Source organism: Oryza glaberrima, chromosome 3, assembly GCF_000147395.1.
Source record: "Oryza glaberrima chromosome 3, OglaRS2, whole genome shotgun sequence".
Taxonomy (NCBI): Eukaryota; Viridiplantae; Streptophyta; class Magnoliopsida; order Poales; family Poaceae; genus Oryza; species Oryza glaberrima.
The window spans coordinates 17587097-17599174 of record NC_068328.1 but is presented as its reverse complement, the minus strand read 5'-3'; the positions used below and the strand labels follow the sequence as shown (position 1 = coordinate 17599174).

General features: G+C 45.4%; 1 protein-coding gene across 1 annotated transcript; it reads left to right on the top strand.

Annotated features, from left to right (window-relative positions):
* Positions 1 to 5172: 5172 nt before the first annotated feature.
* On the top strand, positions 5173 to 7559 carry LOC127765584 (protein SHORT-ROOT 2). The gene has a single exon (XM_052290517.1). It carries the CDS (start codon positions 5486 to 5488, stop codon positions 7295 to 7297), a length of 1812 nt encoding a protein of 603 aa, XP_052146477.1. The 5' UTR covers positions 5173 to 5485; the 3' UTR covers positions 7298 to 7559.
* The last annotated feature ends 4519 nt before the right edge of the window (positions 7560 to 12078 follow it).

Genomic DNA, 12078 nt, shown 5'->3' with positions numbered 1-12078 from the left:
GATATTAAATTAATTGTTAAAAACTCTAATTAACATATGTAAATGCCACATGCATTATTTAAAACTTTTAAAAATTCTAATTATCGCATCTAACTAGCATATGCATGATTTAAAATTGTTAAAAACTCTAAGTAACATATGTAAATGCCACATGCATGATTTAAAACTTTTAAAAATTCTAATTATTGCATATAACTAGCATATACATGATTTAAAATTATTAAAACCTCTAATAATCGTACGTAATTAACATATGCCATACAACAATTGATTTATATGGATAACCAATACATCCAAAATAGTTTACATCGTGTACACAATAATTACGGCAATACATCGGCGGTGACGGTTGACCGCACGTACTTTCTCCTCACTATTGTTCCCTCCTTGTGATCGCTACGTGAGTAAGGGGTGTCTTCATTTGATAGGAGGATGCTAGGGTCAATCGTCACCGTGAAAGGGGGTTGCCCATCCAACTGATCTTAATCCTCGTCAGTCTTGTCCTCAACTCCGACGATTTTTCTTTTGCCTGGGAGAACCACATGACACTTCGGCTCGTCAGGCCCTCTGCCCTTCTTTCCTTTGCTAGACATGTCCTTCATGTAAAAGACTTGCGTTACATCATTGGCAAGGACAAAAGGTTCGTCCGAGTATCCAACCTTGTTAAGGTCAACCATTGTCATCCCACTGTCATCAATCATTACGCCTCCACCAGTCAACCTAACCCATTGGCACCGGAACAGAGGGACCTTGAGAGGACCATAGTCAAGTTCCCATATGTCCTCGATGGCACAGAAATACGTGCCAGTTGTTCTATCGTGTCCCATGGCATCGATACGAACAGCGATGTTTTGGTTCGTGCTCTTCATGTCTTGGGCTCTCGTGTAGAATGTGTACCCATTGATCTCATATCCCTGGAATGTCGCGATCGACCCAGATGGTCCCCTCGCCAGGAAGGCCAGTTGTTGGTTGATCGTCTTGTTACTCATGAGATGTTGTCGTAGCCACGCGGGGAAAGTATCAATGTGATGCCGTGTAATCCATGCATCGGACTTACCGATGTTTCTGGCGCGAACTAGAGCCAAGTGCTCCTCGATGTAAGGAGCTACCAATGAAGATTGTTGCAGAACCGTGAAATGGGCTTTACGGAATAAATTGTTGTCTACCGTCATTATTGCTTTCCTTCCGAGAGTTCCCTTTCCCCGTAGTCTCCCTTCATGGCGTGATTCAGGTACCCCGATTAGGCGAAGGTCTTCAATAAATTCTACGCAAAATTCGATGACCTCCTCTGTTCCATATCCCTTGGCGATGCTTGCCTCTGGACGAGCACGGTTACGAACATACTTCTTCAGAACGCCCATGTACCTCTCAAAAGGAAACATGTTGTGTAGGTACACAGGCCCGAGAATACTGATCTCTTTGACAAGGTGACAAAGCAGATGTGTCATTATATTGAAAAATGAAGGTGGAAATATCAACTTAATACAGACAAGACATTGCACCACATGATTCTGACGGGCTTCTAATCTATCCGGATCGATGACCTTCTGCGAAATTGTGTTCATGAAAGCACATAGTTTTGTTATTGTTGCCCGGACATTGTCTGGAAGGATACCCCTTATTACAACTGGTAGCAGTTGTGTCATCAACACGTGACGGTCATGAGACTTTAGGTTTGTGAACTTCTTCTCCTTCGTGCTTATTATTCGCTTGATATTCGTGGAGTATCCAAACGGTACCTTTATGCTCTCCAAGCATTCAAACATACTTTCCTTCTCTGCCTTGCTAAGAGTGTAGCTGGCTGGACTCAAGTAATGGCTTCCTTTCTCCTTTGGTTCCGGGTGAAGGTCGCCGCGTTGTTCCAAATGCTTCAGATCATTACGTGCTTCCAGTGTATCTTTCGACTTTCCATATACACCTAGGAAGCCAAGAAGGTTTATGCAAAGGTTCTTAGTGAGGTGCATCACGTCGATTGCGTGGCGGACGTCCAAGAATTCCCAATAGGTAACTCCCAAAATATAGAGTTCTTTTTCCACATCGCCGCGTGACCATCTTCGCTCTCTATAGGCTGGCTTCCAGGCCCCTTTCCGAACACTACTTTAAGATCTTTAACCATAGCAAACATTGTTTTCCCGCTGTGATGTTTAGGCTTCATACGGTGGTCCGCCTTATGTTCAAAGTGCTTGCCTTTCTTCCGTACCGGGTGGTTTGCAGCAAGGAATCGACGATGACCCATGTACACAACCTTCCTACAGTGCTTAAGATACGTACTTTTTGTTTCATCCATACAGTGAGTGCAAGCCTTGTACCCCTTGTTGGACTGACCGGAAAGGTTGCTAAGTGCAGGCCAATCGTTGATGGTTACAAACAGCAGCGCTCGTAGGTTAAACTCCTCCTGTTTGTCCTCGTCCCACACGGGGACACCTTCCTTTTTCCACAACAGTTTAAGATCTTCGACCAGTGGTCTTAGGTACACATCGATATCATTACTAGGTTGCTTGGGCCCTTGAATAATAATCGGCATCATTATGTACTTCCTCTTCATGCATAGCCAACGGGGGAGGTTGTAGATACACATCGTAACGAGCCAAGTGCTATGGCCGCTGCTCATCTCTAAAAAAGGATTCATGCCATCCGTACTTAAACCAAACCATATGTTTTGTGCGTCCTTTCCAAAGTCTTTAAATTTTCTGTCGATGTTTCGCCACTACGAACCATCGACGGGGTGTCTCAGCATCCCGTCCTGTTGACGCTCTTCAGCGTGCCATCGCATCATTCTAGCATTCCCCTTGTTCCTGAACAAACGCCTTAGCCGTGGTATTATAGGGAAATACCACATCACCTTAGCATGAATTCTCTTCTTTGTTAGCTGCCCATTAACTTTTCCTGGATCGTCTCGTCTAATCTTGTATCGTAGTGCTTTGCAAACAAGGCATGCTTCTAGGTTCTTGTACTCCTCACCGCGATATAGGATACAATCATTCGGACATGCGTGAATCTTCTGAACTTCCAGTCCTAGAGGGCAGACTATCTTCTTAGCCTCGTACGTTGTCTCGGGCAATTTGTTTCCCTCCGGAAGAATGTTCTTGACGAGTCTCAATAAATCGCCAAATGCCTTATCACTAACACCATTTTTTGCCTTCCATTGCAAGAACTCCATAGTTGTATCCAACTTTTTGTGCCCCTGCTCGCAACCTGGGTACAACGACGTTCTGTGGTCCTCTAACATCTTGTCCAATTTATAGGCCCCGTTTTCACTTTCGCAGTCCTCCTTAGCGTCCTGCAACATCTAACCAAGATCATCCGCAACGTCGTTACCATCAGCATCCCTTTCCTCCTCGCCCGTTTGATTTCCTTCAAATCCAGCGTACTGAGCAAAGTCCGGAATATTGTCGTCTTCCACTTCATCTTCTTCCATTTCAACCCCTTGCTCTCCGTGGGATGTCCAACAGTTATAGCTTGGCATGAAGCCCGACTCAAACAAGTGGAAATGAATAGTCCTAGATGCAGAATACTCCTTACGATTCTTACACTTATTGCATGGACAACAAATAAAACCCTTATGCATGTTAGCTTCGGCCACTCTCAAAAAATAATGCACGCCATCAATAAACTCTTTGGACTGCCGGTTAGCGTACATCCCTTGCCGATCCATCTACATGAGATGAAAAAAAATCATACACAAATAATTATTCGTACAATAATGACAGTTTTAAAATAATTACAAACTCTTTCAACAGTCATACAATAATGACATATCATTATTCATACAAAAATTATAAAATATTACACCAAATAATTCTTATTTACTATTTCTAAAGTTTTAAACTAATATTAATGTGTTGTACTTCTTTTAATTTTCATTTTAGTTTGTTTTCTATTATTTAAGATTAACTTTCACTATATTTTCCTTCTCAACTATTTTATAAAAACCTTCTTTAGCAAATAAACTAAATTTCTATATATTCTTTCTTCCCCCGCACAAATTTTCTCTCTCATCAACTTACAACTAAATTTTGGAGACAAAAAAGTGTGCAAAACATAGCTCCAAATGTAATATGACAAAAAAAACATTGGAGGATGAAGTTGCTAACCTTTTAGGCACCTCTGATTTGTATATAATCACCAAAATAAATTCACTAGAAATTTTGGCATGACCTCCCCTCTTTTTTGAAGAAATTTTGAAGCTTGCTCGGGCAGCTGGAGGAGGAAGAAAACATATATATAGGGGTGGGACTTTAGTCCCGGTTGGTGTTATGAACCGGGGCTAAAGATCCCTGGGATCTTTAGTCCCGGCGTAACCAACCGGAACTAAAGATCCGGGGGGGGGAGGGCCTGACAAGCCTTGACAGCATTTGAACCGGGACTGAAGATGATCTTACCAACGGGGACTAAAGATCAAATATACCCGTTACCCTTTTTAACCGGGACTAAAGATCATCTTTAGCCCTGGTTTTTATTGCAACCGGGACTATTGTGGAATTCGGCCGACCGACGAAAGATGGTTTCTCCACCAGTGACATGTGTATGATAGATGGGACTAGGTATTAATTGTGTAGTATATGTTTATAGCTAACCATTATATGACTTGACTATTAGAATTAACTATAGATAATTTAGAGCCCATAGCTGGCCATACTAAACTTGCTCTTCACTTATAGGCACCGGATAGATATGAAAAAATGTAGAAAGTACTGTTAGCGCTTACCGTGGCTCTTTAGGTAATATGGAGATCCCGAAAGAGGTCGTGTCTCAATTGTAAAAATAATATATACCAAGGGCATAAGGAGAGGCAGATAGCGACAAGGAAGAATTTTCAAATGCTTCTAGTCGTCCGTATACGTATTAGTGCCGGCTAGTATATGTCTGTCTGTGTGTCTGTCGTGCATAATCCTACTGTCACCACTTTATCCCTTTACCAAAGCTGAAGGAGCCAAAGCCACGATAAGAGATCGCTACCTGCAAAGAAGAGAAGAGTCCCCTCTTTCTCTCTCGCACCCAGTAAAAGCGGTTGCTAGAAAATCCCCCAATAACAACAGCACTCTTCCCTCCCTCCTCGGTCCCACAAAAAAAAAGCAGAGAGACAGATAGAGGGTGAGAGAGCCAGTGGGATAAAAAGAATAATAGATGGGGGCCGGCCCAGCAGGCTCCTCAGAATTGACCAAGCTGTGCTCCTACCATTTCACATCACAAGTAGCAAGCCAAGTAGATTGTTGGTTTGCTTCCCTTTGCATGTTTATAACCCCATGTCACCACCATTTCACTCATTTGCATTGCATGGTATACACAACACAACTAGCTAGTTTAGATCCCCTTTGCATCCATCGATGATCAGTTGTTGCAGGACAGTGTAGTGAGGTGAGAAAGATTGTTGTAGTAGCTGCTGTGCTGTATGGTGGTAGCCAGTGAGTAGCTACTACACTGCACTGCAGTTTGCACCCCGGCCATATGTTGGCTACTACTACTGCAGGTGGCTTAGGTCTAGATGGATACCCTCTTCAGGTTGGTTAGCCTCCACCACCATCACCACCACCAGCACGCGGCCTCACCGTCGCCGCCGGACCAGCCGCACAAGTCGTACCCCTCCTCGCGAGGGAGCACCAGCTCCCCCTCCTCCCACCACACCCACAACCACACCTACTACCACCACTCCCACTCCCACTACAACAATAATAGCAACACCAACTACTATTACCAGGGTGGTGGAGGCGGCGGCGGAGGGTACTACTACGCGGAGGAGCAGCAGCCGGCGGCGTACCTAGAAGAATGCGGCAACGGCCACCAGTTTTACATGGATGAAGACTTCTCCTCCTCGTCTTCCTCCCGCCAGTTCCACTTGGGAACGGGCGCGCCGTCGTCGGCGCCGGTGCCTCCTCCTCCGTCGGCGACGACGTCGTCCGCGGGCGGGCACGGGCTGTTTGAGGCGGCGGACTTCTCGTTCCCGCAGGTTGATATCAGCCTCGACTTCGGCGGCTCTCCGGCCGTTTCGTCGTCGTCCGGTGCTGGCGCCGGCACCGGGGCAGCGCCGTCGTCGTCGGGGAGGTGGGCGGCGCAGCTGCTGATGGAGTGCGCGCGCGCGGTGGCGGGGCGCGACAGCCAGCGCGTGCAGCAGCTCATGTGGATGCTCAACGAGCTGGCCTCGCCGTACGGCGACGTCGACCAGAAGCTGGCCTCCTACTTCCTGCAGGGCCTCTTCGCGCGGCTCACCACCTCCGGCCCGCGCACGCTGCGGACGCTCGCCACCGCGTCGGACCGGAACGCGTCGTTCGACTCCACGCGCCGCACGGCGCTCAAGTTCCAGGAGCTCAGCCCGTGGACGCCGTTCGGGCACGTCGCCGCCAACGGCGCCATACTCGAGTCGTTCCTGGAGGCCGCGGCGGCGGGCGCCGCCGCCGCCTCCTCCTCGTCGTCTTCATCGTCGACGCCGCCGACGCGGCTGCACATCCTCGACCTGAGCAACACGTTCTGCACGCAGTGGCCGACCCTCCTGGAGGCGCTGGCCACCCGGTCCTCGGACGACACGCCGCACCTGTCCATCACCACCGTCGTGCCCACGGCGGCGCCGTCGGCGGCCGCGCAGCGCGTGATGCGGGAGATCGGGCAGCGCCTCGAGAAGTTCGCGCGGCTGATGGGCGTCCCGTTCAGCTTCCGCGCCGTGCACCACGCGGGGGACCTGGCCGACCTCGACCTCGCCGCGCTGGACCTCCGCGAGGGCGGCGCCACCGCCGCGCTCGCCGTCAACTGCGTAAACGCGCTGCGCGGGGTCGCGCGGGGGCGCGACGCGTTCGTGGCGTCGCTCCGGCGCCTGGAGCCGCGCGTGGTCACCGTCGTGGAGGAGGAGGCCGACCTGGCGGCGCCGGAGGCGGACGCGTCGTCGGAGGCCGACACCGACGCCGCGTTCGTCAAGGTGTTCGGCGAGGGCCTCCGCTTCTTCTCGGCGTACATGGACTCGCTGGAGGAGAGCTTCCCCAAGACAAGCAACGAGAGGCTGTCACTGGAGAGGGCGGTCGGCCGTGCCATCGTCGACCTCGTGTCATGCCCGGCCTCCCAGTCCGCCGAGCGCCGGGAGACCGCCGCGTCGTGGGCGCGGCGCATGCGGTCGGCGGGGTTCTCGCCGGCGGCATTCAGCGAGGACGTCGCTGACGACGTGCGGTCGCTTCTCCGGCGGTACAAGGAGGGCTGGTCGATGCGGGACGCCGGCGGTGCCACGGACGACGCCGCCGGCGCCGCTGCTGCCGGAGCGTTCCTTGCGTGGAAGGAGCAGCCTGTCGTGTGGGCGAGCGCGTGGAAGCCATGAGATCGATCGATCCAACAAGTCCAAATCCGCCATTGCTGCGAATCATCGAGCCTGCGATGCATCGTGCATGCAATACACAATATGGATCATGCATAGCGCACGTGCGGATTGAATGGGAAGAGGAAGCAGCGCGCGCGTGTACGTACTTAGGGTTTTTCAGCCAGCAACGTACGTGTGTAGTAGGGAGAGGAGGTAGCAAAACACATCAGATGGATTAAGTTAATCAATCACCAGTTATTACTAGAAAATTAATTTGGAGGAATTAATTGGCATTTATTGTTCTTGCATTACATGTTTATTAATTATTAGATGCTTCCTCTGATTATTAACTTTGTGAATTCAGGTGTGTTCAATTTAATTTTAGCTAGCTAGTAGATATATCGATCCTCAGGTGATTTATTTGTAGATCTGAATATTCCATTGACTTGTATAGGAGCTACTAATAGTTTATTTGTTTTACCGGTTAACACTGAATCTGACGTACTTGATGCATGGTTCGATATGTGTAGCTAGCTTGCTTGCATGTCGTTGGTTTGGACTGATGCGTGCAACTCCTAGCAGATAGCTCGTTTGCTGTAGAGATATGTCGCTTCATCTGATATGTTTGGCTCATCAGATGACGCTTAGTGAGTCAAGACAAAATCGATCTGCAAAGGTGTCGATCGAAATGGACGACTTTTGCACGTCGATCGTCCTGTTCTATATTATTACTGCTTTCGAATTATTCCTTTCGGTTTTTAATAATATATATGATGCCGTTGATTTTGTGAGATACGTTTGACCATTAATTTTTTCAAAATTTATGTAATTATTATTTATTTTATTGTAACTTGATTTATCATCAAATATTCTTTAAGCATGACTTAAACCTAAATCTTTTATATTTACACAAAAAATTTAAAGAAAAAGATGAATAGTCAAACGTATGTAAAAAGGGTTAATGCCATTATATAATAAAAAACAGAGGTAGTAATTAACAACGTATATATCAATATATATACCACGTGTATATGTAAAGCAGAAATTATTAATTCGCTCGTGTACGTGCCGGCCGTCTGCAGAAGTAAAGCGACACATCTAAGTCAAAAGATAAAACAAGAAACGGAGAAAAACAGTACTACAAAACAGGTTTGCTAGAAGATGGTTTTATATTCTTGATCAATACTGATCGACACACAATGGAGTTCATAATTTAATGAGTTATTTCTATACATGAAAGTACATAAAAGAAGGCAAACACAAATTAGCGTATAAGTGTGATCTGTTTCCTTGCAGCTGCCATAAAATTAATAATCGATCGATTAACTTGTTGCATGACAAATGGCACCATGTATTCTTAATCAATTGCTTCCATACACTAACAAATACACATATACCTGTGAAAGCAGATAGTGAATCATTGCCTGTTTAACTTTTGTTTCATTCACTGGAAGTTTGGAACATGTGTACGTATTTGTTCTGGTATATGTCGAGGATCTTTGAATAAATTGGAAAGGATATACCGAAAGCTAGCTTAAATATTGCTCCGATCGAGAGAATTTGTTCACTAATCTTACTGCTTAAACTTCTGTAGTGTTTAGAAGAATATACAACTAACACAATTAGGCATATATATTAAGATCATTCGCTTCAAACCTGCAATTAACTTATTTTAAGTACAGGAAGTACGCCATCACACTAGTTCAGAAACATTATAGGACACTATAGGATTATATATGTTTCGAAGAATAAGAAGAGACATGGTGAAGGGAATGCCTCATATCTGTAGGATAATTAGGATTAGGTGATGCAGTGAGATGTGAGAATGGAGTTCTGCATACATGCATCCCACAAGTTGTACAATATAATATTTAGGACTTCATATACATTGCAGGTATATATCTATCTATTTCTTTGTACCAATTAAAAACTCTCCTACAATCAATCACATTAATTTTAGAGTAAATTGCATCAGCGGTCCTTAAACTTTAAACGAGGTTTCACCTATGTCTACAAACTTGTAAAACGTGTGTCGAGATCCCTAAACTTGCTTTATTAATCTTACTTTATTGTATCATCCCCGTCAAAAATTTCGTTTAACCGTGATCTTATCTACATAGCATGTTTGTTAGTTCCACATATTATTTATGCATTAATTAATTAATTAATTAATTGCAACATTATTGATAAAAAAAATATTAATAAAAAATTTGGCAGGAAAATTCAAATGTGGCATATATTTTCCTAGGCGGCCGATCTAAATTTTCGCAGGTGGACCCTCCCTCTTTTCCCAAGCGGCGAGTCATGCTCCATGCCGCCTGGGAAAATGATCTTTCCAAGCGGACCGGCGGAACGGTCGTTCGCCTGGGAAGACTGATTTCGGCCGTATGCAAAAACCCTTTTTCTAGTAGTGACGATGACATGACATATTTTTATTTTCTACTCCCTTCTTTCTCTTTTTTTCTCTCTACTTCCTCTCTCTGGCAAGCAGAGCCATCGGCGGTGGCGGCCCTGTTAAGGATTCTTCCAGCCAGCCACCAGTATCACCATTGCCCACCATCGTCACCGTTGCTACCACTTGTTGGAGAGAGGAAGGAAGAAAAAACATAAAAATAAAAAGTAAAAAATGCACCATGTCATCGTCCACGTGACATGCCACATAGGTAAGATCATGGTCAAACGAGACTTTGAACCAAGTTGATATAATAAACCAAGTTTAGAGATTTTGATGCACGTTTTACAAGTTCGTGGACCTTAGTGAAACCTCATTATAAGTACCCTTTGAAAAGAAAGCGCCCTTAGTACTCCAGTTTGGATTATATGCAGCTAATAGTTAAAAAAAAGTTGTTTAGACTGTAATTTCTGGAGAAGGTCTGAATTATGGTTCTAAACTATTGCGACTATCTAGATTACCCCTCTAAGAACAAAACAGACATTTGACAACCCAAGTTCCTCAATCTGAACAAATAAACTAAACCACAACCCCTCCCACACCTCAAAAAAAGAAACTAACTCAATTCGAAGTGGTTTGAGACCTACAGAGTGCACATGTGGCAGTCCAGTTAGAAAAATACAAAAACAAAATGATGGGCCAACAACCCTCACTCTATCTATCTACCTGTCTCATGCGGTTGCTTTGTAACACGGAGAGGGGGGAGATCCATGGAGGTGGTTGTTGGAGACGGAGGCTAGCAGCGGATCTCGAGCTCCCCTTGGGTAGCTTGGTGAAGACGGTAGCTTCTGGTAGAACTCTAGCTTGCTCTCGACATCCCTTTGGGAATTAATGGAGGCAGCCACCAGAGGTGGAGCTCATGCTCTGGGCGACCATGGTGGCAGCTACTAAAGGAAACAGAGAAGAGCGCCATGGTCTCACATGCTTCCATTACCCACACCATCATTGGCCTCGCCGTCAGGCCGTCATCACAGATCTACGTCAGTTATCCTTCCGCCGGCTTCCTCCAACCTCCTCCACGCTGCCCGAGAGGACCGCTTGGCCACCGCACACCGCTCTGGGATGTCATGACAATGGAGATCGATAGGGTCAGTAGTGTGGCACGCTTTCTTCTTGCGAGACCTGGTGAGCTTCTCCTTGAGCTCAGCATGGGTTTATCCTGGATGGCACGGTTGTCAAAGCTCCTAGGGTTAATCCTACCCTAGGCCCAGAGCATCTTGGGCTCAGCGATTCGTTGGTGGGTGTCACAGGGGTGGGAGTTGGTGGTGAGGATGAGGCTCAGCGCGGTACTCATGTTGCTTTATTGTCATTGCCCAGGTTCACCATAAGGCTGCAAATTGATCGGTATTTTGGTTGGTTTTTTTCATCCGGAACATAAACAAATAATATACTCCAAGTAGCAGCAGGAGGAGGAGTAGATGGATAGCTAGTTACATTTGGGAGGGTTGGCGCTTCCGGGTGTTATCGCCACCATTGTTGCACCGCAGAACGGGAGAACATGAAGATGGATTTGGAGGAAAAGGTTGCACCCCCCCCCCCTCTCTCTCTCTCTCTCTAACTTGCATGTGGAAGATAGAGGACGTCAGTTGGGCCCCACTGTCATATAGGATGAAAGGTGGATTTTATTGCTGAAAGTTCAAGTGCCATTAATTTGGTTTTGGTGATTAATGACAAATCCAATTACATGAGACTAACATTGTTATAAGCATTTCTTTGTCTACTAGTCTCATATGGATATGAAAGTGGAATATGTGAGAGGTGATTTCCGGACTTCATATGAGTAAAGAGAGAAACTTTCATTGATGGTGTTCCTAAATCACAAGGATGAAATGCATGGAGATCAAACTATATATGTACACTCTTTCTCTCCATGTACATATTGATGTGTTCATATATAATATTTTTCATGTGAATAACAATATACATGTAAAACTAATGTTTTGTTTGAGCCATATCTTGTTTAGTCTCTTTACATTGATAACATGGAGATGATGAAGGTATGTTTTTATTTTAATGCCTACTTGATAAATTCCTTCTATTCTTGTATAGGATAAGCTCCTAATGTTTCATTCTTTTATGCATACTCTTGCTTCACACAAACATTTTGTATGCATACATTTAGGGGGAGCAAATCCTATACTTTAGTTATGCATGTAATCGATCCAAGTTATTCACCTTAATTTAATTGGGATCTTTACATTTGAACATATATTTGAGTATATGACACTTGTTGTGTTGATTAATACTCATCATTTATCCATATCCTTTTATACATGCGATCGGTTGGTCAACATGTGGAGGTTGATAATTTTATTGAGTTGAATGAAAGAAATAGGTCCCAAGGATTACA